The sequence below is a fragment of the Sus scrofa genome, chromosome 4 (genome assembly GCF_000003025.6).
Source record: "Sus scrofa isolate TJ Tabasco breed Duroc chromosome 4, Sscrofa11.1, whole genome shotgun sequence".
NCBI classification, from domain to species: domain Eukaryota; kingdom Metazoa; phylum Chordata; class Mammalia; order Artiodactyla; family Suidae; genus Sus; species Sus scrofa.
The window spans coordinates 98636334-98661770 of NC_010446.5; the positions used below are offsets into that span (position 1 = coordinate 98636334).

General features: G+C 41.7%; 1 protein-coding gene across 7 annotated transcripts in view; it reads right to left on the minus strand.

Annotated features, from left to right (window-relative positions):
• Window positions 4592–25437, minus strand: part of RPRD2 (regulation of nuclear pre-mRNA domain containing 2) — a 93682-nt gene continuing 72836 nt past the window's right edge. For 2 of the 7 annotated variants that reach the window (XM_003355199.4, XM_021089903.1), the window contains 4 exons: window positions 20310–20592; window positions 18934–19194; window positions 14737–14937; window positions 4592–10821 (listed from right to left, as the gene is read on the minus strand). In XM_003355199.4, the coding sequence (XP_003355247.2) occupies window positions 8057–10821; window positions 14737–14937; window positions 18934–19194; window positions 20310–20592 (3510 nt within the window). In that variant the 3' untranslated portion in view covers window positions 4592–8056. The remainder of the gene's footprint in view (window positions 10822–14736; window positions 14938–18933; window positions 19195–20309; window positions 20593–25437) is intronic. The other 5 variants (XM_021089902.1, XM_021089901.1, XM_013988089.2 and 2 more) reach the window with 4 other exon arrangements.

A 25437-nucleotide genomic window follows, 5' to 3' on the forward strand; every position in this document is an offset into this window, starting at 1 on the left:
ACACAGGACCTTTGCCTCTCATTCCCATCCAAGCTCTCAACTTCCTTTATCCCTTCTCTCCCCTCTCCCTATATCTAGAACATAAGACTAGATATATTTGATTTGTTTTACACAGTGAAAAATGAAACACAGGAGTTCCTGCTGTGGCACAGCGAGGTAGGAATCCAACTGTAGCCACCTCAGGTGGCTGCAAAGACTCGGGTTCCATCCCCTGCCAGAGCAGTGGATTAAGGATCCGCCATTGCCACTGACGTGGCATAAGTCACAGCTGTGGCTGGGATTCAATCCCTAGCCTGGGAACTTCCATATGCCATGAATGTGGCCATAAATTAAAGGAGAAGGAAAGAAAGAAAGAAAAAGAAAAGAAAAATGACCAGATTTGTAGTAAAGTTTGAGGGAAATGCACTTGGGGACAGCTGTGAGGTTCTTGGTAATTCCCATTAGTCCCCTCACCTGGGGGTGGGGATGGTTGGTTCTCATGTTTCCAATGGTGATGGAATCAAGGATTGTGGAGGAAGAGCTTTCAGAGAAAGATGTTTAATCTAAGTTTCCAGAGGTTCTGTTCTGCGGGAGGCAGCTGTTGATCTTAGTCACAGGCACCACTCTGCATCTTGGCTCCATATTCTGGCATGTTAGACACCCTGAAATACAAAAAGAAATAGACAAGAGTGTGGAGGAGGAAGTTTACCTGTGTGTGTGTGTTTGGGAGAAGGTAGGTAGAATTTTTAAATGGCATTCAGAAAATGTGACAACAGGCAGAACTTTTCCCATGGCTCTGCACCAAAAGGGACAGGGGAGCTGTTACACTGCAGGCAACAAAATGGTAGATGCTCAATAAAGTTATTAAATTAAAAATGTACCAATCACTGTATTGACTTGAAACTCCAAAGGATACATATACTGACATACATGCTTTTAATCATTCTACTTTGTAAGGATAGTAGAGGTATGGTGGAATAAGTAGATTACACTGTTATGGGAGCTCCCTGCACTCATCCCTTAAACATGTAGTGACTGCTTACTGTGTGCAATCCCCTGGGTGATCAGGGGATGCCAATCAATCAACCACTGCATCATCACCTATGTAACCTATTTTGCAGTGGAGAGAAGGAATGTTATTCCATTCCTCTCTGTGTGGCAAGCAAGCCAGCAAGCAAGCAGGCAAGAGCAAGCTAGCTAAGGCCAACTCATTAATTAATCACTGGTTCTTCACAACTTCTGATTTGTGAATAGCATGTCTCAGCCTCAGAATTTTAACCCATTAGCCTTCCTGGGAAGTATCTATTCCTAAAACTACTCTTACCTTCCACCAGAATATCACTGAACAACTACTGTGTGCCAAGACTCGTGCTTCACTATCTCATTTAACTCCTAGAACTCCAACAAGCAGTAGCTCTTCTTAAAACTCCCTTTAAAATATTGCAAATGACCCTCAGAGAAGTCAAGCCCCAGTCCGTCTGAATCCAAGGCCTGTTTTATGCCATGCTATGTTGTCTCTCTGGGACCAGGATAATGATGATGCCTCTTATTTGGTAGCACATCTCCCTTTTTCTCTCCAAGGCATACTGCTTGGAGCCTTTGGGGCCTAAGAGGCCTTTAATATAAGGGGGAGAGAGATCCAATAAAAAGCCAAGAAGAGGCATCTCATCAAATATTCCCTACCACACTAAGATGAGTTTATGAAATAATGCCAGATTTCACAGAAGTCTAGGGAAAGGGGAATCCTCAGGAAAGGGTATCCTAGACCTTTAATCAATTTTGGGGAATTCTCAGTTTTATTCCACTTTTAAAATAGACATCTTGTTAGCTAATGCTTTGGCTGAGGAGGCATTGTTTTTCTAATCCGTATGTAAGTATTCTACCTATATGTAAGAACTCTTTCCACTGAAGGTAAATTACATTTCCCACTTGTCATCAGGATCAACACATAACTCCAAATCTCAATTCTTAGAAGAAAAATTTCCAAGTACCAAAGAGGTAGAAAAGATAGTGGAGGTAAAAAAAGAGAAATGTAAGAAGGTAAAATATATAAAAAGATTTTTATTATTGCCACCAAAAGCTTTCGAGGTGCAAAGAACTAGCCAAGTAGCTAAAGCTATAGTTAAGTGCTATGGGGAGGTTAGGTTAAACATTTTTTTCTTGCCCTTAGTAATGAAGATCTAGGATGGGGCCAAATTTTAACTTCGCTTTAGGATGCCACAAAGGGAAAGTTCAGCCAAATCTTCAGAATAAATCAAGAGGGGAAAACGTCCTACCAGGGGCATGGGGATAAACTGAACTTCGATAACAAAGCCTTTGGGTTACCTAGAAGATGTCCCTTTTCCGAGACATCTGTTGAGTCTGTAGAAGAGAGACAAGGAAACAGCTTCCTCCAACCCTACCTTTTAAATGACCCTGGTTTGTCAGGTCCAGACCAAAGGAAAAATATATAAAGTCTCTGAAACACAAGAGCCAGGGCAGGGATGTGTCAAGTTTGACTGCTGAAGTCCAAAAAAAAAAAAAAAAAAGCAAATAGCAAAGTACTCTGAAAGCAGTCCTGTATCTAGGATTATAGAAGGCTACATACAACTATTTTCCACTACTCAATAACCAAGATTTGAAATGAATACCAATCTGTACTGCCCTTCACAATGATCAGCTTCCTAGAAAATATGGGAAGAATACTTTCTTCAATACCCCAAGAAAAATGTAGTAAGTTTCAAGTCTTCTTATCTCCTTCTTTGCACAAATTATGCAGTACAGGACTTAATTCTCAACAAGAAGGGCATACAATGGGGAAGGGAAAGGAAGTAATTTTGCTGGAACTTCCAATTTGCGAGGAACCCCAAGAGATGGACTGGTTTAGCCCACACCTTTTTAAGTCAAACACAAAAAAACTACAGCCTGTATTTGTGTTCTTCCTGTTGAGACTGCTCACTAGCCCCTCCAACCACATCTATGTTATCAATTTTTGACTCTTGCCACAGGACAGGGGGAAAAAAAGGAACCATAAGGCAACTGTGGTTCTCAACGTTACCACCCTCTCCTCAACCTTGTAACTAAGCCTTGAAGGTTTCTCCTGTCCTCCTGCCAGCAGTTAACTCAGAAATAACTTGATATTTCATTTTACATGTGCCTCTCTTTACTTCTACATGAGGGAAGGCAGAACAGGATGTTTACTTAAGAGCTAGTATCTCACTTACAGGTGTCCGTCTTGCAGCCTCAATGATTTAACTACTCAGCAATTGTGAATAGCAGCTGACTGGACCTGTCCATAGTTACTCATAAACAAGTATGAGAAACACCTCAATACCCTAAAACCCACTAAGATGGTGTTTGTTATTCTGTCTACACACATGAGGGACTAACTCGTCCCTCCTATACTAGACTGACTTAAATAAAAACAATTTCAGGGAAGTTAACATATTTTCAACATGCCCAGAAAGGCTGATGAGAAATTCCAAAAGCTATGGCTTCCTTGGGGCTGGAGACAGGTATCAGGTGGGCAAGTCAAGGTCTCAAGAAAGGAAGAAAGGGTGAGCCAGATTCCAGAAGCAGCCAGTACAGTGGTACACCCTACCTACTGGGTGTGTTCCTAGGCTGCTGCTATTTCTGAAGTATCTGGTGACACGTGTAGCTTCGCATTCAAGGCTGCTATTTAGAGTCTTCTACCCTGCCAGTGACCCGGGCCTGGTCTAGATGCAGTGACTCTCTTTACCCTTTAAGCCAACATTCCATTCACTAAGCCTCACTGGGTCATGAAAAAGGGATGGGGCAAGAGAGGAGGGTTGAGTGTGGCTTCTGTATGATAGACTATCAACATGCAAGAAGGGTAGATGTGGGCAAAGAATTGGCCAGAAGGATCCCTACCAACACCACCCCAAGTTGCTTCTTTGCTCATAACTATACGACTTTTTGAGGATATACACAAATTATCATCCACCAGTATACTCACTTCATTACCAACCACTCCCTGAACACCTCGATCTCACCCACCCATCATCTCTTTCCAAAGCTGAATTACATAAAGGATCAAACAGAAAACCCACAAGGCCATGAAGATCTTAAGAGGCTCAGATTGCCTTCAGTGACTTTGAGGGCAGAAGTCAAAGGGGACAGCTGGACAAGATAAGTGAAAGGGGAAAAGTCAACCACACAACAAAGGAAACCATACTTTATTAAACAGGAAAACAAAAACATAATATTGGGGACAAAGAGATTAAAAAAAAAAAAAAAGGAATGGCTGGAAGAGAAGAAAGTGCAAGAGGTCACAAGGAAGGGACGAGATGGGTGGTCTGTTTGCCTCAGAACTGTGCAGGCACACACACCACCCCCTCTACCCCTCACGCACTCTCAGACCAAAAGCCAACACAACTGTTATCTTCAGAGGTATATCCAGGCTTTTCTTTCTGCTTTCTGTAGCTGGTTTCACCTTCAGCCCTGGACAGTCACGTAGGGTCTTTGCTGGAGAAAATTTAAGTTTTTCCAACCACAGGCCTGTTCCACAAAGCAGAAGTTTCAGCTCCTGGAGAAGTTCTCTCCTATTTGCACTCACCAGAGAAGCCAGGGGCCCTTGGTCAAAGCCCCAAATCTCAAAGAAAAATGTCAAACCTTTAGAACTAGTTATTTTATTAAATGATATTAATACACATTTCAAAAAAGATTTCATTGTTGTTGCCTCTAAAGCATATACTCATTTTGTTTTCCACACTGAACACGTGAGAATATCAATCCAACATATCTAATTTTAATCTTAACAGGCACCCCAGCCCATTCAAAAAAGGGGGGCAGAGAGGAGAAGGAAAAAAAAAGGGAAAAGCAGTAATTTACAGCGGCTTCAAAACATTAACAGCTGAAGCTTAATTCTGCATGAACCAGTAACTTCAGGATTGATAGTGAATATTCTGCAATTAGGAAGTTTAGCATATTCACATTATCTAGATAGGTCTGCTGTACCATATATATCACAAACATTGTATTCCTGGGATCGGAAAGGATGAAAATTCTAGTCTCTGATCATTTTACCCTCCCTGGAAACAAACCAAATTCTATTTACTCTCAACTTTTGGGAGGGGAGCAGGGAGAGGTCTCATCTAAGCTGACTAAGAAGTAAACTCTTACAAAATACTTAAGTACTCAATTTCTCATACTGTATCACTGAGTTTTAAGTAGTACCCGTGTATTCATGACCCCCACCCACCAATTCTCTGTCTGTGATTTTACAGTGAGCACCAAGGACCTTAGTAACAACTTCACATATTCTGCTTTCATATGAATCACGTCCTTGCCAAAACACACTATGCTATGCTTTCTTTAAAAAAAAAAAAAAAAAAAAAAAACTTGTTTATTTTTTAAAATTCAGGTTGAAATACAAAAGTCAGAGCATGGGCACGGAATTTTAAATCACAGACAGAAAGAATAAAACCCCTTTGTTTCATGTTATGAATACCAGAATTGTCTTTTTTGTTTCACTATATCACATATATACATTGTCATCTTCATTTACTGCTGTTGACAGATTTCCTTAAAGTTAACAACTGACAGTCACAAATAAACCCTCACTCCCATCCTCAAAGAAATGCACTGAGGATTTTGTGGCGTTTAAAAAAAAAAAAAAAAAAAAAAAAAAAACACTCCACAGAAAACCACCCTTTAAAAGTCCATCTTTTAAATTATACAACAAGATCTTCCTTTCATGTATTAGCCATCATGTTTTTGAGGACAACTGCCCTGCCCCAACTTTCAGGAAGCCACTTTCCTGACAACCCCACATTTTCTGATAAAATCAAATGGTCAGAGAGCCTTTTCAAGTAAACACTACTTTTATCTTAAACGAGAGCAGCAGAAGGAATTCACATTCTTTTATTCTGGAGTGAAAAACATCCTACTTAATTTTTGGAAACAAAACAAAACAAAACAAAACAAAACAAAACCTATTTCAGTTCTGAGTCAAATAACTCTCCCTTCCCCACCCCACCCTCTCTTATCCTTTTTCTCTAAACAAATGTCTTAGGACTCAATATAACTTTACCATTTCTTTGCTTTGCTACACTATATATACCCTATCCCACTTACAAGGTTATGTATCATGCAATTTTGTAGGAAGAGCTATAGGGCAGAGAGGCTGGAGGTCAAAGAAAGAACAAACAGTTGGCTTAAGACCAGAAAACGCATTAGGAAGATGAATGACTTGCAGTATCCTAACCACAAAACAGACGGCGAACCCAAATAAATAACATGGATTACACAAAAACTCCCAAACTTTGATGCACACCTGGTTTAAGCTGTTCTTTATCTGGAAAGCAAGTTTATTCTGAGAGGAAGAATCAACTGTCACTACACTGTCTACTCTCTCCCATCTTTAATATTTTACTGGAGGAATCCAAAGCAATCTTTGTAATTCTTATACTTACTCCTATACTAACTTGAAAGAAAATATGAAAATTGCTAGGATTTTCTTTTACTCATATTCTTCCACTTATCTGGCTAGAGATTACCAGTGTGTACCTTGGGGTAAGATACTCAATAATAAAATACTTGTAAAGCAACATTTTCTTTTCAGTGTCCCTGGATACAAAGATAAAAACACTCAAAGTGCAGTGATTGTCTTTTTCCCATTACTAGTTGTAGAAATAGAAATAAGAAGCCTTTCAGTTCAGGGAAAAGAAAAGTATTTCCTTCTCCTGTAAAATGACTAAGGGCAGAAACATTCTTCATTTCCTATTGAGAGTGGGAGGTGAGGATAGGGCTTGGGCCTTGAAATGTGACAGGCTGCTATCTGTAGAGCAGGGTAATTTTGGACTTAATGAGGTCCTCCTGTTTCTCTGAAAAGATATGTATAATACCCACTTGTCACTAAGACAGGTCTGAAGAGGTAAAATATAAAGAATCATGCTACTGACCCTCTTCCTTTGACATACCAAGAACAGGGGAGAATACAGGACTAGGTCAAGGGGAAAAGAAAAAGACAAATATTTACCTTTCCCTTGTGGTTAACCTCTGTTGAAAACCACCAACAAATGTCACTTATGTTAGGGAGGCACCATGGTAAAAATGTCTACTTATTTAAAAACAAACAAACACAGGGATAATATTTCAGTTGTACATTTGTATCAATTGTCAACTGTAGTGATTTTCTTTCTGGCTAAAACAGAAGTGAAAACTGAGGGAGAAAGAGTCAAGAAAGAAAAGCAGGAAGCTAGAGCTTGGTGCAAGATGTGTGAAACTACCTCAGAAATGTTTCCTTGTTTATGACAGATAGGCAGGTCACAGCATACCATTAATGGGTTCCTTTCTCTATATTGTAGTTACTTCTTATTTTGACCTTGAAATAAAAAAAATCCTTTTTTACTAGGATATGATTTTTTACTAGGATACAATCCGTCCTCAAAGTTACTGCCTAATAGCACTTAAGAAGCTGACTTTAAAAATAACAAAAACACTCTAGATTTTAGGAGAAACGTAAAGAACTCAACTTCAAAATGCCTTTAAAAACAAAATGAGAAACTTGAAAGGTCCAAGGTCTCCCATATTTCCTCCCCTGCAGCACCTCTTGACTGTCAGCCGGCATATGCTGAGCATAGAGGGAGGAGAGCCACACTGGTTACAGCAATAACTGAACTGGAAAGAGAAAGGGACGGGGATCCTTCCATTGACTACTTGATAAGCCAAGTCCAAAATAACATCCCAACATTGCACATGTTATTAACTGTACTGATGGAAGTTTTATTTCAAATGTAATAATACTCTTCAATAGGTGGGATAAAATAAGATTTGTTTTCCTCCCCACCCCTCAACCCCCCAGCCCAATGAAGTAGTTTTGCTTGTATTTCTTTGCCCCCCACCCTTAAAATACAAATAACTTGGAGAAGGTAGGTATAAGAGCAGTGAGAGGGAGAACTGGATGGAATAGTGAAATGTAAGCATATATGACTTTTTAATTTGGGAGGCCCTTTGTCATAATAAAAAAAGAAAAAAAATCAAAGGAGGAAAAACAAACAAGGAACAACAATAATAAACCAAATTCCTACTTCCAATGCTCTCTAGACTGTTCAAAATGCCTTTCCCTTAGTTTCCATCAGTACCTGGGAGGGAAGAATGGGCGTTTTGGTGCAAAGAACGGAGGGCCCCTAGCGAAAGGTGGCCTGGGTCTCTTTAAGCTGTGGAAAGGGTCTCTGCTGAGAAAAGGTTCCCTAGGCCGAAAGTCTGGCCGGGGACTCCGCAAGATCATCCCACTCCGGCTGATGGCGTCTCTGTGTGAGGGACCCAAGGGAGGCCCACTGCTGCTGTTGCTGCCTCCCCCACCTCCTCCTCCATGGGCTGGGCCCAAGTGCTCCAGAGAATGGGAAGGTAGGCTGAGGCTCTCGCGTACACGGCTAAGGCCGGGGCCGTTGAGGTCCCGCTGGGTAGGGCCCCCATGGTCCCTGGGTCCTGGGAGCACCCCAAAATGATCAGCCAAGGTCCCTTGAAGGAGGGAACTATGGTCCTTGGGAAATACTGCCACAGCCCCTGCCACTCCGTGCTCTGCCAGTGGTGGGGTTGGGAAGGGTACAACCCCAGAATGGTCAACGGTAGGTGGAGGAGGAGGTGGAGTAGAAAAAGGGACACCACTCCCAGCACTGCTGCTATGTTCCCCAGGGGGTGGAGGAGGGGGTGGGGTGGGGAAAGGAACTCCGCTGTGCTCTCCAGGAGGTGGGGCAGCATGGGCCAGCGCCGCCTCCTTTGTGAAGGGGTTCGAAAGATCCACAGAGGGTAGATGAGTGGGTGCATCTCGAGAGAAGATACCACCATGATCCTTAGAAGGGGCAGGTGGGGCAGATGATGGCCCCACTGGCTCTCTCTGGAAGGGTGTCCCATGTTCCAAGGGGGACGGGGGGAGATGATGCTCAAATGTTGAGTTGAAACTGTTGGAACGAAAGCTGCCGACACTTTCCTGAAATTGGGGTGCCCGTTCCTTGTACGGTGCTGTTTTAAAGCCAGTGAGGCCTCCGCTGCCCCCACCCCCAAGGGATGCCAACTCAGAGGCACTTGAGGGACCATTGTCAAACGAGCCGCCTGAGGTGCTCAAATCAAACCAACCCACCCTTGAAGCCTCACGCCCATGTCCTCTATTTCCCTTCCCAGGAACTCGGATGGACTCTACAGTCTGTATTGGCTCCCCTGACATCCTCCTATTGGATGCATTATGATAACCCAAGGTTTCTATAGGGGCCCCCTTCTCTTCGGTACTATCAGGCAAGTCTAAGCAGGAGGAGGAGACTCGGGTTTCTATACGGTAGTGCTCTTCTTGTTGCTGATCAGTGGCTGCCAAGCTGGGCTGGGTGAGGTTTGAGAGACTGACAGCATCACTTGCAGTGCCCTTGCTGGGGGCCTGGCCAAAATGCTTATCATCTGAGGGCTTTCGTGAGGCGTTTTTAAGCATATTCTTAAACTCAATCGTCGATGTGGTGGAAATGGTGGAGGCCAGGACTTTCTCCACACCTGACGTGGGTGGGTGGCCCGTGGGAGCGGCAAGGGTATTCTGCGGAGAGAAAAGGGAACGATGTGGGACTGGGTGAGGAGAGTCTGGGTACTGCTTCTGTGGCAAACTGAGATGCCCAGTGGTAGACTGAGACAAGCTATTGTGGTTGGAGTCAGGGGTGAAAAATGAATCATTCTTACTCGGTGAAGGTGACCGGTCAGACCCAGGTTCATTCCCTCTTATGCTGAAGGCACCAAATAGCCCAGGGGAAGATGACAGACGGTCACAGTTCTCACTAGAGTCCAGAAGGGCCCTTACAGATGGAGGGAAGGCAGATTTGACCCCAAATTCTTGGGCCCTGTGGCTGTAACTGGACAGGATTGGCTGGTACTCAGTGGTATCAGAAAGCTTGCTTGATTTCAGGATAGATTTGGCCGGTTTCTTCTCTAGGTTCATCATGGCAGAGGGTGGAGGCCCTGAATACTCAAAATCTCGGTAATCTTCATCTTCCTGGAAAGAAGTATCTGGATAGAATTTCTCCTGTGAAGAGTCCATCAGGGAAGACGGTCTCTCCATCCCATCAGACGGCTGCTTATAGGGTGATTCACTGCCCAAACCAAAGGGCCGATATGTAGATAGAGAATTGGAGAGCTCTCGAGGGTAGCTTTCCTCTCTCCCAGGGGGTGGTGATCTTGTACTGCTGGGCGTTGAGGAACCAGGGCTAATGATCTTGGAAAGCAGGGACATGGTATCTACACTGCTGGATGTGGGCTTGTCCATCATCTCATCTTGGGTGGGCGTCCCACTCCGTTCATCCCGCACAGGGGTTCCATCAATGTTGTCAATTGACGTGCTAGTAGGGCCACGCTGGAAGTCTGACGGATGGCTTTCAGTTGGGGCACTGGACCCCAAACTGCTCAGGATTGGGATGTTTAGGTTTAAGCCACTGAAACCAGGATTACCTTTTAAGAAGTTGTGAATCTTCATTTCCAGGCTTGGGGAGGTGGACTCGGACTCCAGCTTTGGCTTGGAGATCTCTGAAGATTGGCACATGGCAACTTCAGTAGGTGGGGCAGCAGGGCTAGTATTGTGGGTACTTGTAAACCCCAGAGTGTTGGATGGGAGCTTGAAAGTAGTGCTTGGGAGCCCTGGGCTTTGCCCAATCGAGGCCTTGCTGGCTGAAGTTGAAGAGACTTCAGAAGTTGATGAATTAGGAGAATAGCTGAAGCCTTTGGAAATAAAGGATTGGGTATTGGAGGGCAAATTTCTTCCTTTTATGTTAGAGACTGTGGTGTTGGCGGGGGACGCTGAAGTGCTCTGGGATGCAGCTTCACTGGATGGAACTGGGTTCCCAGTAACACTCTGAAGTAAAGATGACAGGCCTATAGAAACAAAGATTAGAGGAATTAAAAAGAACAACTCTGTAGCTTACAATGAAAACAATGTAGATTAATTGGATATTCTCATTCATTCCAGTGGGAACCAGATAGACACTAAAATACTAGATCAAAGGGAATCCAGACCAAATAAGCAATGGCTAAATGTAATAGAAAACACTGGATCTATTTATTAATATATGAGAGCAAATTACTGAAATGTTTCTAGTAGTCATGAAACAGGTCCAACATGGCACAATAAAAGGCAACAGGAAGGGGGAGATTTTAGTGTCAGAATCATTCACAGTTGAAACAAGACAAAGCAGGAAAAGAAAGGGGGCAAAATTATTCTTAAAATAACACTTTAAGCCAATATTTCTAAAAGTCTGGTCTGTAGAACTGTTTCTCTAAATACAAATAGATATTCTGCCCTACGCTTCCTTTTCATCCTCCATAATTGTCTTTAATAAGTTAACGTATACTGCTATTCTCAGGAGAGAGACAGCAATATGCAAATTGTAGGAATTTATTTGAACAGGGATTTTTTTTCAAGGAGCATCTCTTGCTAGACTGGTGTTACCTATGGGGAGACAAAGCTTTGACTGTAAAATTTTTAGATGCAAAATGTAGCAATAATAAATATATAAACATACACCACAAAGACTTAGAAAGCTAGACCATGGGGACACTGATCTTTTCATAAGAAAACATACAATCCCATCATGTAGGTTGAAAACTTCCAAGGACAACTGGTCTACCTGGGTTGCCACTGATGAGATTCAACCCTACTCACTGATAGACAAAACCCTCTCAGAAGGACTGAGAAATACTTCTTTGGAGCAAAGGAAGGCTGAAATCCATTCAAGCAAATTACTCCTGTAGAAAATTTCTTATGAAAATAACTGAAATATTATTTTGTTATGAAAATAACAAAGAAATAACAGATCCTTTAAATCCAATCATACTTTAGAAAATACAATTTTTGTGTGTATGTGTGTGTGTGTGTCTTTTTGTTATTTCTTGGGCCGCTCCCGCGGCATATGGAGGTTCCCAGGCTAGGGGTCGAATCGGAGCTGCAGCCACCAGCCTACGCCAGAGCCACAGCAACGCTGGATCCGAGCCACGTCTGCAACCTACACCACAGCTCACGGCAACGCCAGATCATCAACCCACTGAGCAAGGCCAGGGACCGAACCCGCAACCTCATGGTTCCTAGTCGGATTTGTTAACCACTGCGCCATGATGGGAACTCCAAGAAAACACAATTTCTGATCACAAATGAAAACTTTTAATGTATATTTCACCTGAGTTTATGGCTTTCAGTCATATACTAAAACTTTCCCTTCATAATGATATGATGAAAGAAAATATTTCATATACTTCAATAAATGTTTCTTCAAAACTTTAATTTTCATTCATAATCGCTAGGAGATTTAAGGACTAAAGAATTTTAAGGTCACACCATCCCTGAAACATTTTCAAATGCCATCAACTTCTAAATGATGCATGGTTTTTATAATTTCCAAAATTTGATAACATCCAAATAATCAAAATACTGTTGATTTTAGTTATTATCCTCCTGAAAAAAAACAACCCACATTTCATTGCCAGAAAGTGCTATGGTTATTTAATCCTCCCCCCAATAGTTTGATTTAATTTTTAGTAGTCACTGCTTTTACCAAAACCAGATGTCTTCAAGTACCAAAAAGTGGTATGTGATAATACCATATGATTTAAAAAAAGATATTTTAGCAGCAACTGTGAAGCTGTGAGAAACCAGCCAGGGGACACTGGATCTCATTGTTCTCCCAGCTCTTTGACTCTCCCACAAAGCCCCTCAATAAAACAGACTGATCCCCCCTCCCCCAAAAGACATTTTAACGTATCTTTCAGATGTGAAATAAATTCCTCAAAAGACCATTTTATTATCGTAGATACTACTCAGATTTCTGGCAATAGGTGAAAGAGTCTCCTACCACTAAGAATTACTTTTCTTCAATCTTAAACCACACTATAGCTCTTTGCCCACTGAAGTCATTCTTTTGTGTTGAAAATCCATCAATAAGGGCTATGGGTAACACATGCAGAGCAAAGTTCTAAGTGATTTCCCTTACAGTGTTTGAAGAAAGGTAGCTATGTAAGTTGTTGGACACAACTCTTTCAAAAATCAAAGAGAATTCCACTTTCCATAAGGAACTGAAAGATGATGAACTGCCCTGTTATTCCACAAAGCTTGTTTCCTGAGATTTCTACTTCTCATTTCATCACAACACACCTAGTTCGGTTCAAATTTTGTCTGATGAGAAGGTCCACTTGATACTGTCATTAACAATCTGCTGAAAGAAAAGCTTCTTTAAAATGTAATATCATATCTATATATGTGAAGCTAAAATACAAATGAGTTTAAGACTTTTACTGTAACTACAGGAAGGTGACAGAAGAGGAACTAAAGGGAGAAATCATAAACATGCCAATCTCTCAAACTAATTATCCCTGAAATAAATGGTAAAAGATGTACTGTAGTATTACCATTAATTCTTTACTGCTGACACCAATATGTAGGGATGTGGATTATTATTTAACAGCATTTAGCTGTGTAACAAAATTCTCTTACATTGCAAGACAAAGCTCACTATGATACAGTGCTTGGTGAATCCAGTTACAGAACAGTTTAGGAAGTAAGAAAATTAAGATACCTGTACTGCTGCTCTCTATTCACATAAAGCAGGACTTCTCAACCTCAGCACCACTGACATTTTGGGCTGGATACTTCTTTGTTGTTGAGGTTGTCCTGTGCATTGTAGGATTAAATAGCTTTCCTGGCTTCTACCCATTAGATGTAGTAGCACCCCTAACCCCAGTTGTGACAAACAAAAACGTGTTCAGACAAGGCAAATATCCCCTGGTGGCTCCTAGCTGAGAACTACTGATATAGAGTAAATCACCATTGAAGCAGTTTGTAATTTATTGCATAATTATACCGAGGTTGCTATCTGGAGGGTCTGAGAACAGAGAACAAGGTAAATCTTACGAAAAAAATGTTAGAAGCAGACAATTTTAGGCACAAAACAGATAATTAGCAAAGCAGAATGGAGAGGTTCAAAAAAGGTAGAGATAATAGGTAGAAAGAAAACAAAAAAATTACGTTATCTATAGAGGCCTCTACAAAACATCAGGACATAGAAGAGATAACCATGGTTCATAAGAGTTCTGATAGACCGATCTTTCTCACTGCCTTTTGTTTCAGTTAACATTAAAATATGTAAACCTCAATATAAACTAACCTGTACTAAGAGGCGAGGTTGGGGTAAATGGTCTAAGTGAAAGAATACTGGACTCCCGTAGGGAAACCTTTTAGTCTCAGCTCATCATTGAACAGACAGATGTATGACCCTCCCCCTTCTTTTTTTTTTTTTTTGCTTTTTAGGGCTGCACATGTGGCATGCGGAAGTTCCCAGGTTAAGGGTTGATTGGAGCTGCTGCTGCCGGCCTACACCACAGCCACAGCAACATGGGATCCGAGCCTTGTCTGTGGCCTACACCACAGCTCACAGCAACGCCAGATCACTAACCCACTGAGCAAGGCCAGGGACTGAACCACATCCTCATGGATGCTAGTTGAGTTCTTAACCTGAGCCACAATGGGCACTCCTAGATGTGTGATCTTAAGCAGGTCACATCACCTCTCTAAGCCTTAATTTGTTCACCTGAAAAGGAAAGGATAAGACTAGATAATATTCAAAGTCTCTTTCAGCTTTGACATTCCATAATTCTATAAATGCCAGCTCGTACACGGTAAAGAGAATAATGAATTAACTATAATACACATTGCATGGCTTTGGAGTCCTCAGAAATGGAATCCAGGATTAAGCCAGAGACAAACATTCACAATTCAAGTCTCTCTGGCATGTGTCAGTTTACCTTGCAGTGCAGGGGCTGACTGTGTCTGGGTTTTGGAAAGAGCAGACAGAATGCTCTCTGGGGTGATCTCCACCTTCGAGAGGATATTTGCCAGAGGGTTGTGAGATGTTGTCGTGGCAGGTACAGGTGTTTTCAGGCCACTGGTGAGGTTGCTGGGACTTGTAGGAGTTCCTGGAGACGGTCTTGATGCAGGACTGACACCTGGTGGCAGAAAGATTAACTCAACAAAATGCAATTCAAAATGATCATTCATGACACTTCCCTGTCACTTAATCGGTCTGGTATGTTTAACAGAAATTTTATGACTGTTCCATCTTGTACAAATAAAAAAAAATCTGAAAATCAGATTAAGACATGCTCCCATCTAACTGGAACACCCTTAATTAAATATATTAATTTTTTTCATATGTATTCTTTTGTTTTCAGAGCCCCAATAAAGATTAGAGAACCTATTTTTTTCTCTTAAATGGAAGATACATATCAGAGTTCTGTTGGTGTTCAACAAACACTGATGGCTAATTACGATCAGAGCCACTGTGCTGTATAACTTGGCCAATGCATACTTCTATGTAATAAATAAGTTATTTCCTTTTTTTTTTTTTTTTTAATCTTTTTTGTCTCTTTAGGGCCGCACGCACAGCATATGTAGGTTCCCAGGCTAGGGGGTCCAATCAGACCGTTGCTGCCGGCCTACGCCACAGCCATAGCCACATGGGATCCGAGCCATATGACTTCAACCTATACCACACCTTTCACCTACACCACAGCTCACAGCAACACCAGATTCCTTAACCCATGGAGCAAGGCCAGGAATAGAACCCGCCACCTCATGGTTCCTAGTCAGATTTGTGTCCACTTGCACCACGATGGGAACTCCAATTTATTTCCTTTTTTGGGAGGGGGGGGGTTGTTCTGTTTTTTGTTTTTTGTGTTTTAAGGCTGCAGCCATGGCATATGGAGGTTCCCAGGCTAAGGGTCAAATCAGAGCTGTAGCTGCTGGCCTGTACCACAGCCACAGCCGCACAGGATCCGAACCATATCTGCGATCTATACCATAGCTCACAGCAACACCGGATCTTTAACCCACCAAGTGAGGCCAGGGATTGAACCTGCATCCTCCTGTATGCTGGTCAGATTTGTTAAACCACTGAGCTACAATGGGAACTCCCAATTTATTTCTTTTTGAAATGGACTTTAAAATGGAGTTATATAGCAACCTTCACATTTTTACATTTTATTTTATTTTATTATTTTTTTTTTTTGGTATTTTTTTTTTCTAGGGCCGCACCCGCGGCATATGGAGGTTCCCAGGCCAGGGGTCAAATCGGAGCTATAGCCATCGGTCTACGCCAGAACAACAGCAACATGGAGTCCAAGCCGTGTCTGTGACCTACACCACAGGTCACAGCAATGATGGATCCTTAACCCACTGAGCAAGGACAGGGATCAAACCTGCAACCTCATGGTTCCTAGTTGGATTCGTTAAGCACTGAGCCACAAGGGGAACTCTACATTTTCACATTTTAAAATACTGGGTGGGTTTTTGGGTTTTTTTGTCTTTTTGTTTTTTTAGGGGCACATCCTCGGCATATGGAGGTTCCTAGGCTAGGGGTCTAATCAGAGCTGTAGATGCCGGGCTATGCCACAGCCACAGCCATGCCAGATCTGAGCCTCATCTGCGACCTACACCACAGCTCACGGCAATGCCAGACCCTTAACCCACTGAGCAAGGCCAGGGATCGAACCCGCAACCTTGTGGTTCCTAGTCAGATTCATTTCCATCACACCATGATGGGAACTCCCAGGTAGGTTTTTAACATAGGAAAAAGGGTATATATCTAAAGAGAAAATAATTTTTCATTTTTAATGATCAAAAATATAATCAGAATTTCACAAAGATAAAATAATTGATAAGCAAATAAAATAAATTTAAGTGTGTCTTAATCAAAGGAATGCAGGTTAAAACAATTTTTTTAAGATTGAATTTGAAAAAGATTAAAATAAAATAGTGTTGAAGAGGTTGAGGCCCAATGGGAACTTTGGCAAATAAAATAGTACCTTTGTTGGAGATAATTTTAGTTATAATATGAAAAAAAGTAAAAACCTACATGCTGTTTTTTTGTCTTCACCTTTTAGAAATAATTATTTATGAAAAAAATTAAATAATTATGACTTTCTTCAAAATAATCAAGATTGGATAAGTCACAGCAGAAACAAGATTGGCCATGTGTTTGTACTATTGAAAACCAGTGATGAGAATGAAAAGGGGGTCTACTTTTGCACACTTTCTTTTCTTTTTAGGTCTGCACCCTCGGCTTACAAAGTTCCCAGGCTAGGGGTCAAATCCAAGCTAAAGGTGCCGGCCTACACCACAGCAACACCAGATCTGAGTCACAGCTATAACCTACACCGCAGCTTGTGGCAACACCAGATCCTTAACCCACTGAGCAAGGCCCAGGATCAAATCTGCATCCTCAGGGATATTAGTCAGGTTTGTTTCTGTTGAGCCACAAAAAGAACTCCAACTTTTATATATTTTCATTAAAATTTCCATTTAAAAACACATTTTATACTTAATCCTTTTAAGGGTTGTGCGTAAAATTCTAGCATCAAGGTTTTTCATTACAGTATTCTTTTTTTTTAAGACTTTCAGTTTAATTTTATTTATTTATTTATTTATTTATTTATTTATTCATTCATTCATTCATATGGAGGTTCCCAGGCTAGGGGTCCAATCGGAGCTGCAGCCACCGGCCTACGCCAGAGCCACAGCAACGCTGGATCCGAGCCGCGTCTGCAACCTACACCACAGCTCACAGCAACGCTGGATCGTTAACCCACTGAGCAAGGGCAGGGACCGAACCCGCCACCTCAAGGTTCCTAGTCGGATTCGTTAACCACTGCGCCACGACGGGAACTCCACAGTATTCTTTCTAACAGTGAAAAACTGGAAACACACTAGATGTTTAATGATAAAAGCTTGGATAAATTATTAAATGCTACATCATTAACTGCTAAATGCTATTAAATGATATAGATGAATATTTTTATTTAATGACTTATAAAAACATTCATGATATGTAGTTAAAAAATTTTAAGTAGCTGATTTCATTTTTTAAATTAATTAATTAATTAGTTTTTTGGCTATGCTCATGGTATGTGGAATCTTGAGCCAGGAACTCTACCCTTGCCACAGCAGTGACAACACTGGATCCTTAACCTGCTAGGCCACCAGGGAACTCCTAAATAGCTGATTTCAAATGTACAGTTGTCCCTCAGTACCCATAGGGGGTTGGTTTCAGGGCAGCCGAATATACCAAAATCTGTAGATGCTCAAGTCCTTTATAAAATGGTGTCATGTTTGCATATAACCTATGCATATTCTTCCATATATTTTAAATCATCTCTAGATTACCTTGCATTAGGTATTTTAAGTAAAGTTATAAATATAATGTAAATGCTATATAAATAGTCGCCAGGGCATGGCAAATCCCAGTTTTGCTTTCTGGAACTTTCTGAAATTTTTTTTCCCTCAAATATTTTCAATCCATGTTTGGATGAATCCACAGATGTGGAATATGCAGATGCAGAACCTGCGAATATGGAAGACCAATTATATATGCAACATACTTTAATTTTTTTTTTTTTTTTTTTTTGGTCTTTTCAAGGGTCACATCCGAGGCATATGGAGGTTGCCAGGCTAGAGGTCTATCTGAGCTGTAGCCGCCGGCCTACACCACAGCCACAGCAATGCGGGATTCGAGCCGCGTCTGTGACCTACACAGCAGCTCATGGCAATGCCAGATCCTTAACCCACTAAGCAAGGCCAGGGATTGAACCCACAACCTCATGGTCATGCTTCCTAGTCAGATTCGTTAACCACTGAGCTATGATGGGAACTCCAATGCTTTAACTGTTGAAAGAAAAATTATTACAAACATTTAATCTCCCCAAACACATTAATATATGTATGGAACACTTACAAGGTTAAACAAGAGGTTTCCTTTTGGGTGGCAGAATTATGGGTGTTTTATTCTTTGATTTTCTAACTTGTCTATAATGACCATGTACTAGTTTTATTTTTTAATTTAAAAAATTACTTTTAACTAAAGAACAAAAATAAAAATAAAACCCAGACTGATGGCCCAATTAAAAAGATGGAAATAAGTTTTTATCTTCTTGACTAGGCTTACTCACCAGTATTTTTCATGACTGATGTCAGGCTGCTAAGGATGGAACTGATTTTTGCCAGATCCACATTAGCCAGGTTTGGCAAAGCCAATGCAGGAGTAGGGGAGAGAAGAGAAGTATTCGCAGGCTTTGGAAGAGGTGGGGTTACTGTCATGGTCACAGGCACTGGAGTACATGAAGAGGCCTTTGAGATACTTTCTGTTGGCTTTGTAGGTATGGAAGTAGATACAGCTGACTTCTCCACAGGTTTTTCCTTCCTGTCTTCTACTGTTTAAAAAAAGAAAAGAGATGTTATTGCATCCTAATACTTTCCAGACTCTGCTTCCAATATAAAATAACATATCCCAATATTTCCTAATTTGGGGGTAAAAAGTACTATGCTTTAGAGAAAAATCATTTACTTCATGATTTTTTAAAAAGCCATAGTCTTTATGATTTATGATTCTTTTTATCTTTATAATATCTGCTTAAAATGAATTTCCCAAATGTTTTTTGTTTTTTCTTTTCTTTTTAGGGCCGCACCTGTGGCATATGGTAGTTTCCAGGCTAGAGGTTACACTGGAGTTGCAGCTGCTGGCCTATTCCACAGCCATAATGCCAGATCTGAGCCACATCCGCGATGTACACCACAGCTTGTGGCAACCAGCTTGCGGCAATGCCAGATCCTTCAACGCACTAAGCGAGGCCAGGGATCAAACCCACATTCTCATGGATACTAGTTGGGTTCTTAACCAGCCGAGCCACAATGAGAACTCCTGAATTTCCTAAATGTATCTTTTATCTTTCTTTTTTTTCTGTTTAGAGCAACACCTGTGGCATATGGAAGTTCACAGGCTGGGGTCAAATGGGAGCTGCAGCTGCTGACCTACACCACAGCCACAGCAACACAGGATCCGAGCTATATCTTCGACCTACGCTACTGCTTGTGGCAACACTGGATCCTTACGCCACTGAGCAAGGCCAGGGACCGAACCTGCATCCTCATGGATACAGGTTGGGTTCTTAACCCACTAAGCCACAACAAGAACTCCTGAACTATCTTTGTTTTTTGTCTTTTTAGGGCCACACCCATGGCATAGGGAGGTTCCCAGGTTAGGGGTCAAATCAGAGTTGTAGCAGCTGGTCTATACCACAGCCACAGCAACACGGGATCTGAACCACATCTGCAATCTCCACTACAGCTCACGGCAACGCCCGACCCTTAGCCCACTAAGCGAGGTCAAGGATCGAACCTGCGTCCTCATGGATGCTAGTCAGATTTGTTTCCACTGAACCACGATGGGAACTCCTGAACTATCTTTTAATACATTCCTGTGATAGATTCATTGGTAAGAAAGCAAAACAGATAAGAGCAAGTTGCCTACTAAATACACAGGACATACCAATGATTTTTGACCCATCATCTTCCACATCTGAGAGTTCCATGTCTTCCACATCACGATTATCTGTCGCAGGCTCAGGTGTGGCAGATTTCTCACTCTCCACAGTTGGTGACTGAGATTCCTCACCTCCCATTCCTTGAAAAGGAGACTCAGAACCAGTTGGGGAGGGAGCATCCATGCTTGGAGAAGGGACTGGCGATTCCTCAGGATCAGGAAGGGTTGACTTCAATTGATCCAGCTTTTTCTTTAAATTGTTCACTCGATTAGCAAAAGTTTTATATGCCTAAAGAGAAGAAGAAAAATTTACTCCTCTGAGAAGTATTCAAGAAAATACAATTTTGACTTTGATCGGATTTCCTCGTTATTAATTATATCACTGGTATAAAACAAGAAAATATTATCCATCAGGCATGGAGTAGTTTCCAATCTCTGCTTTTTTGGTCTTTCTGTCTTTTTAGGGCCACACCTGTGGTATAAAGAGGTTCCAAGGCTAGGGGTCCAATTAGAGCTGTAGCTGCCAGTCTATGACAGGGCCACAGCATCGCAGGATCCAAGCCGCATCTGCAGCCTACACCACAGCTCATGGCAACGCCAGATCCTTAACCTACTGAGTGAGGCCAGGGATCGAACATGCATCCTCATGGTTGCCAGTCAGGTCGCTAACTCCTGAGCCACGGACGGGAACTCCCAGTCTCTGCTTTTTATACTCCCTAAGTGAGTATCACCATCCACACAGTTGACCAAGTTAGAAACTTAGAGGTTATCTGTAATTCATCCTCCCATGTGATCTTTTATCTCTTCAACCAACCAATATTTACTGAAAGCCTAAATGTGCTGGCCACTCTTCTAGGTACCAGAGATACAGAAATGCCTAAGACATAAATCAAATCCATAAATAAAATACAGCTTGAGATCAACTACTATTGATTTTTTAAAAAATAAATTTTGGAGGTTTGTGGCGCACCAGAAATGCATCCAACTAGGAACCGCAAGATTGTGGGTTCAATTCCTGGCCTCATTCAGTGGTTAAGGATCCTATGCTGCCGTGAGGTGTGGTGTAGGTTGTAGACGTGGCTCGGATCTGGCATTGCTGTGGCTGTGGCGTAGGCTGGCAGCTACAGCTCTGATTAGATCTCTAGCCTGGGAACTTCCATATGCCGTGGGTACAGCCCTAAAAAAGAAGAGAGAAAAAAAACAGATGAACGATTCAGCAAGGATTTGCCAGTGACAGAACAAAATAAATCCTCTGTGCCAGGGATTGGGGAAAAAAGTTATGTTGCTGTCTGGATAGAACCCACCTTCCTCATTAAGAACTCTGGCAACAGAATGGCTACCAGGACTGAGTTCTGTGATGTCCTCCCAGCTTGACCCCTAGCCTGGGAACTCCTATATGCCACAGGCACAGCCTTAAAACAGAAAAAAACAAAGAGAAAGTTCTGCAAACCCTAAACCAGATGAATATGAAGAAGACCACACCTAAGCAGATTATTGTATAGTTACTGAAAACCAAAGAAAACAGAATATATTAACAGCAGCCAAAATCAGTGCAATAAAAATAATAAACACTAAATGGATACTGACTTTATAAAACTGTAGGATATGTGTGTGTATAATTAAAATATGTAACAATAAAAACATATTAATCCAGACGGTAGATATAGTTCCCCTGATGCTATCTCCAAGGAATCCAAAGTAACAGTAACTATGAAGCTAAAGATCTGAGCAGAGAAGTTCCTGTCACAGTGCAGCAAAAACAAACCCAACTAGGAACCATGAGGTTGTGGGTTGGATCCCTGGCCTCACTCAGTGGGCTGAGGATCCAGCGTTGCCATGGGCTGTGGTGTAGGTCGAAGATACGGCTTGGATCCCGCATTGCTGTGGCTCTGGCACAGGCCAGCAGCTGAAGCTACAATTAGATCCCTAGCCTGGGAACCTCCATATGCTGCAGGTGTGGCCCTAAAAAGACAAAAAGATATGAGCAGAGATTTCAGCAACTGCCCAGTACCAGGCAGAGAATTTAGAGTTTCCATACTGCCAAGTTTGAGGGGCTTAGTAGACACTTTTACTTTCTATTAAAACTCTATAAAGTCCATGGATAAGGAGTAAGGAACATGTCCCAGGACTAAGGGCTATGTCCAAACAAATTCACCCTAACAAAGCCTAAAACCAAGCCTTCACACCACAGCAATCCCCTGATAATTTAACTGACGGCCAGAAAGAAAAACTCAATATTTTTTTTTCCTTTTTCAGTCGCACCCATGGCCTATGGAAGTTTCTGGGCCAGGGATCGTATCTGAGCTACATCTGCAATCTACGCCACAGCTGTGGCAATGCTGGATCCTTAAACCTCAGTCCTGGGACTGGAATCTAACCAGCAATGCCACAGTGACAAGTTAGATCATTAACCCACTGTAGCACAGTGGGAACAAACTCCTAATACTCAACACTTTTTAAAGGAAAATGATACAATTCTGTTTCCACAAGTATCAGCCAAAATATCTTCTATAAAATAAATTCTTAGATATGCAAAGAGCCAGAATATTTATTTATATATATTTATTTTCTTTTCCTTTTTTTGGGCCAAGTCTGTGGCATGTTGAAATTCCTGGGCTAGGGATTCAACTTGCACCACAATAGCACCCAAGCCGCTGCAGTGATGCCAGATCCTTAACTCACTGTGCCACAGGGGAACTATGAGGCAGAATATTTAGACATAATTAAAGTATATACATTCACACACAAATCATCAAAAAGACAGAAGTATACCAGAGTTCCCATCGTGGCTCAATGATTAACAAACATGACTAGCATCCATGAGGACTTGGGTTTGATCCCTGGCCTTGCTCAGTGGATTAAGGATCCAGCATCACGTGAGCTGTGGTGCAGGTCGCAGATATGGCTCAGATCCCACTTGCTGTGGCTGTGGTGTGTGCTAGTGGCTACAGCTCTGAACCTGGGAACCTTCAAATGTTGAAGGTGCAGCCTTAAAAAGACAAAAAAAAAAAAGAAGCATACCTAGAGATGACCCAAATACTGAAATTAACATACAAGGTCGTTAAAACAGTGATTACAAATGTTAGAGAATTTTTAGGAAATTATAAGAATGGATGAATAGATGGGAAATATCAACAGAAGAGAGGTGCCCTAAGAAAAAATCAAATGAAAATTCTAGGAGTTCCCATCTTGGTACAGCGAAAACGAATTCAACTAGGAACCACGGGGTTGCGGGTTTGATCCCTGACCTCGCTCAGTGGGTCGAGGATCCAGTGTTGCCATGAGCTGTGGTGTAGGTTGCAGACACGGCTTGGATGTGGTGTTGCTGAAGCTCTGGTGTAGGTTGGCAGCAACAGTTCCAATTAGACCCCTAGCCTGGGAACCTCCATGTGCTGTGGGTGAGGCCCTAAAAAAAAGACAAAAAAAAAAAAAAGAAAATTCTAGAACTGAAAAATACAGATTGGGCTCACTAGAACAATGAATACTTGAATTTGAAGGCAGATAAATATAAAGTATCCCAAAATTAGGCCAGAGAGGGGAAAAAAAAAAAAAAAAGAACAAAATAGCAGAAATCTAAGAACACATGGGACATACACCTGGAACCCCAGAAGAAAATAAAGAATGAAAGAGAAGAAATATTTTAAAAGATAATAGTTGAACCAGTTCCAAAATTGATGAACAATATAAAACTGGAGATCCAAAAGGCTCAGTGAACCCTAAGTAGGATAACTACAAAGAAGAAATCTAGGCACAGTTGCCTTCTCATTACAGAAAGGAAAGACAGGTATAGAAGCATTCTTAGGTAATGAAAGAAAAAAAAAATTCAGTTTTTCCACTTAATACCTTTTTTTTTTTTTTTTTTTGTCTTTTGTCTTTTTGTCTTTTGTTGCTGTTGTTGCTATTTCTTGGGCCGCTCCCGCGGCATATGGAGGTTCCCAGGCTAGGGGTCGAATCGGAGCTATAGCCACCAGCCTATGCCAGAGCCGCCACCGGCCTATGCCAGAGCCACAGCAACGCGGGATCCGAGCCACGTCTGCAACCTACACCACAGCTCACGGCAACGCTGGATCGTTAACCCACTGAGCAGGGGCAGGGACCGAACCCGCAACCTCATGGTTCCTAGTAGGATTCGTTAACCACTGCGCCACGACGGGAACTCCTCCACTTAATATCTTTAAAGTTTATTGACTGTTCTAAAATAAATAAATAAAGATTATACTATATAAAATATACATAAGTCAAATAGTTAACAATAGCATAAAGACCTGGGGAAAGGGAATCCTATTACTGTTAAGGTTCTCACATTATATATAAGATAAAATGGAAGCTAAAAATTAATTAACTAATTAAAAAGGCGGGGCAGAAAAGGAGTAACAAAGAAACAAAGGACGCAGGACAAACAGAAAACAAGTATCGAGATGGTAGACTTAGAAAGTTCCATGGTGGCCTAGCAATTAAGGACCTGCCGTTGTCACAGCTGTGGCTTGGGTCACTACTATGGCACAGGTTCGATCTGTGGCCTTGGAATTTCCGTACGCAGCAAGTATGGCCAAGAAAAAAAAAAGCTAGACTTAAGGCATATCAATAAATGGAATAAACATTCCAATTAAAAGGTAAAGACTGGAGGTCCCAAATCCGACTAGTATCCATGAGGATGCCGGTTCAATCCCTGGCCTCACTCAGTAGATTAAGGATACAGCATTAACATAAACTGTAGTGTAGGGAGCAGACGTGGCTTAGATCTGGCATTGCTATGGCCATGGCTAGGCCAGCAGCTGCAGCTTTGATTCAACCCCTAGCCTTGGAACTCCCATGGCCATAGGTGTACCCCTAAAATAAAATAAGTTAATTAACTATGATTTAAAAAAAAGAAATTAGGTAAAAAAATAACACAGAAGAAAGAACATCTCCCAGTATATCGCACATAAGAGTAAGGTGTGTTTTGAAAATTTTTTGCTCTATGTGCACACACATGTGTATGTAGTTCTCAGTTTCCACATAAAATCTTTCTTTCATGTGGATTGTGGTCAAAATCTTTTTCTTTTGGCCTGGCCTGTGGCATGCAGAAGTTCCTGGGCCAGGGACTGACCCAAGTCACAGCAGTCACTGTGCTGTGACCCAAGCCACAGCACTG